At 48.9% G+C, this 3,819-nt stretch overlaps 1 protein-coding gene across 1 annotated transcript; it reads right to left on the reverse strand.

Moving 5' to 3' along the window:
- Nucleotides 1-720: 720 nt before the first annotated feature.
- Nucleotides 721-2,089, reverse strand: LOC136481720 (protein ALP1-like). Its single transcript, XM_066479036.1, has 2 exons — nt 1,845-2,089; nt 721-1,759 (listed from the first exon to the last, which is right to left on the reverse strand). The coding sequence occupies exons 1-2, from the start codon at nt 2,087-2,089 to the stop codon at nt 721-723; spliced, it is 1,284 nt and encodes a 427-aa protein (XP_066335133.1).
- Between the last annotated feature and the right edge of the window lie 1,730 nt (nt 2,090-3,819).

A 3,819-nucleotide genomic window follows, 5' to 3' on the forward strand; every position in this document is an offset into this window, starting at 1 on the left:
GGGATTTTTTGTTTCCCAAATCTTAGAGTTTGGCAACTCCCCAAATGTTATGGCAAAGGAAAAAAAGGTCAATCTCCAATAGTTTCCCATAATTGACTTGCCAAAATGAAAAGTTGGGCCCACGATCTTGTTTTTTTCTGCAGGAAGACGCTTTTCCGTGCGAAATCTTTTGCGTCGTCGCGCCAAGAAGCCGCCGCCACGGACTTCCATCCCTCGCGCGGTTCCTTCACGGCGTCTGGACGTCACAGCCGGGCTTCTCCTCCTCCCGCCGGCCATCACCGTCCCTGTTGCCTTGCACGTCGGAGCCACCAGCACCTGTCACCAGCACCGGCCACCAGGCACCAGCACGTCAGATTTGGCCACTAGTACCTGGCAGTCGACCACCAACACCTCCCAGGCGGCCTCCAGGCGGCCTCCACGAGCTCGCAGCCGGCACATCTCCCAGGTTTGTGCTGCGTTGATCAAAAACTTGCGGGTGGTCGGGATCAGTTGTTTGATCTTGTCCAATTGTCATTCGCAGGCGGGTTAGTCGACGTCATGAGTGGTTTCAAATCACATCTCCAAAGAGAGTTGGATGACGATTCACTGATAGCACACAGAATTTACAGGTAACACAGCATACTCAATGTACTGATAACGCACTTTAAAAAAATATTATTCATTACAGTAGACGGATAACATAAAATGATCTTAACAATTAAATGAAAATGCAATATGTAGCTAATATAAATCCGGATGATGGTTCCATAGGTGCTCGATGAGGTCTTCTTTCAATTGAAAATGTGCTTCCTGGTCTCTAATCCTTTTATGAGCATTAATAAATTCTACAAGTGGTCGAGTAGCCTGGCCACGATTAGGTTGCACATTTTGACCACCATAATCGAACCACTCATCAGGGTCGACGAATCCTTCATCTTCAACAATCATATTGTGCATGATCACACAGGCCCTCATGATCAAAGCAAGTGTCTCTGTGTCCCACAAGCGAGCTGGTCCTCGAACAATGGCAAACCTAGATTGCAGAACCCCGAAAGCTCTTTCCACATCCTTCCTCGCTGCTTCTTGTGCTTTGGCAAAATATTTGTTCTTGTTCCCCATAGGTAGAGAGATGGACTTGACTAAAGTAGCCCATGAGGGGTATATACCATCTGCTAGATAATACCCCATGGTGTAATCATGACCATTAATGGTGTAGTTCACATCTGGAGCTCTACCCTCTGCCAGGTTTGCAAATAGCGGAGACCGATGAAGGACATTGATGTCATTATGCGACCCAGGCATTCCAAAAAAGGCATGCCATATCCAAAGGTCATTCGAAGCAACAGCTTCTAAAATGATAGTGGGCTTCTCCACATGCCCCTTGTACTGACCCTGATGTTCGACTGGACAATTCTTCCACGCCCAATGCATACAGTCAATGGACCCTAGCATTCCAGGAAACCCCCTTCTCTCACCGAGTGCCAGTAAGCGTGCCGTGTCTGCCTCATTGGGATGTCTCAGGTACTCATCTTCAAATAAATCAACAACTGCTGCAACGAACCTACGTAAGCTCTCAAGTGCAGTACTCTCTCCAATGCGAACATACTCATCTGTAGCATCAGCGGGAACCCCATATGTGAGCATACGAAATGCAGCAGTGACTTTTTGGAAGCAACTTAATCCAAGTACGTTGGCCGCATTTCTTTTTTGCACAAAGTAATCATCATGTGACTCAACAACATTCATTATGCGTAGGAAAAGCTCCCTACTCATCCTGTACCTGAAGAAAAATAAACAAAAATTTAATAACACATATAATACTTAACTGCATAGTACGGGGCAATCAAAGGTGAATGATCACAAACCTCCGACGGAATAAATATGGTCCGTACGTTGGATTATCCGCCAAATAATCTTGAAACATCCTTCGATGGCCGCCTTCTCTATCTCGATAAATAACAGCATGGCCAGGGACAGAACCACCAGGTCTTCGTTTATGACCCGAAAACGTTTGGACAATTGCAGCAGCTGCGATGATGAAATAATCATCGTCGTCTGAAGATGAATCATCCTCCAATTCTCTTTGGAGAAGTGATTTGACACCACTCATGACGTCGCCTGGAAATGACAATTGTACAGCATCAAGGCATAAGGCCTTCCGCAGTGTTGAGCTAAAGTGACGCCTGAAACAGAAAAAGAACATTTGGGCATCACTTTCAACATTGCAGCAAGTGGCGCCATCTACCAGTGATGCTACAAAAATCGGGAGCGAAGCATGTATAGGCACCGCTGCCCAAATAATAAACTAGCATTGTTTCACTGTAGCACAGGGTGAAAGACTGGATAGGATCAGTACTTTTCTATTCCCTTGGACCCCCAACATGCAAGATAGCAGCGATGCCTGCATTTTCACACACTGCAGCTTCGTACTAGTGATGCTAGCTTTTCTTGCTGTGGGACCCATTTTATTTGGGCATCACTTGCACACTACAGAAGGCCTAAGCAACAGCGGCACGTCGGCCATCACCAACAGCGGCAAAAGCAGGCATAGAAGACAAGTATACAGTATCATCACGTCGGCCATCACCAACAGCGGCAAAAGCAGGCATAGAAGACAAGTATACAGTATCATCACGTCGGCCATCATCAACAGCGGCAAAAGCAGGCATAGCAGCACGTCGGCCATCATCACTTGGCCATCACCGGGCCATAGCAGCACGTCGGCCAGCAGCACGTCGGGCATCAGCACGTCTACAATCCACCATGCCGCGACCCTAAACCCTATCTGCTACGGTCTACTCGGCCATCAGCGCGGCAAGCAGGTAAACCACCATGCCACAACCCTAAACCCTATCTGAACCCTACCAGCGGAATCGAGAATTGGATGAGTCGTCCATACCTCAACCCTACAGCCGCCGCCGTGGATGATATGGATTGCCGCTGGCGTGGTCTCCCTTGGATGTGGATCGTCGTCAATGATGAGGATTGCTACTCGGCTTCGTATTCAGGAGATGTGGATCGCCGTCGCGTGATGAAGGCCTTCGCACGCGCGGGAAGAAGAAGCCCTTCGCGCGCGCGGGAAAGGGCCGGCGGCGTGCGTGGAGTCGCGATGCGCAGTCGTAGAACAGCGCGCATATATCCGCGTTTGGGAGGGATTTTTCCCAAGTTGCCAAAGATGGGTAGGAGGGATGGGAAACTATTGGAGAGTGTTTTTTTGTCAATTTGCCAAAAATTGAAGGATGGGGAGGAGGATGGCAAACTGTTGGAGTTGCTCTAAGTGTTTCATCTAAATATCCTAAAAGTAGATCTGATGTTGCACTTGTTGCAATAGAACCCTCATTCGACAGCCACCTGTTGCAGTTGTTGGGGCGCTGCCGAGCAGGTACAGACGGTCCCACATGCAGTCGTACAGTGTGGGCGACGTCTAGGCGGCACGAGCCCGTGTGGGCGCGAGAAACGGGGTGTAGGCGCAGACGTCCGGTTGCTAGCAATAAAAAAATAGAGAAAAATTAAAAGATAAAGGGAGGAGTTGAAACTGTGCCGCGCCTTTCTTATCCACGACAGCATGCGTCATCCAAAACGGAGAAGTTGACTCCTGACCAACATGTACGCGGGCCTCATATTTGAAAAAATAAAATAAAGAACTGATAATGCACGACGGCCTAGCGTCGTTTTTTCCGTCAAATCGCTGCAGCTTCGTTCCATCGTTCGTCGTCCACCGCTGCACCGCGCTACCAGAGTCGTCCATTTCTGCCGCGCAACAACCGTCACCCCGGCTCTAGCTAGCTTCTTCCATCTCGGCGGATCAGGACACACACGATGCCCCACGTACGCTAGCTA

Source organism: Miscanthus floridulus, chromosome 9, assembly GCF_019320115.1.
Source record: "Miscanthus floridulus cultivar M001 chromosome 9, ASM1932011v1, whole genome shotgun sequence".
NCBI classification, from domain to species: domain Eukaryota; kingdom Viridiplantae; phylum Streptophyta; class Magnoliopsida; order Poales; family Poaceae; genus Miscanthus; species Miscanthus floridulus.

Coding starts and splice junctions, on each gene's coding strand:
- LOC136481720 (XM_066479036.1), bottom strand. CDS start 2,089: ATGAGTGGTGTCAAATCACTTCTCCAAAGAGAATTGGAGGATGATTCA. Junction 1,760..1,844: donor CCATATTTATTCCGTCGGAG/GTTTGTGATCAT, acceptor ATTTTTCTTCAG/GTACAGGATGAGTAGGGAGC.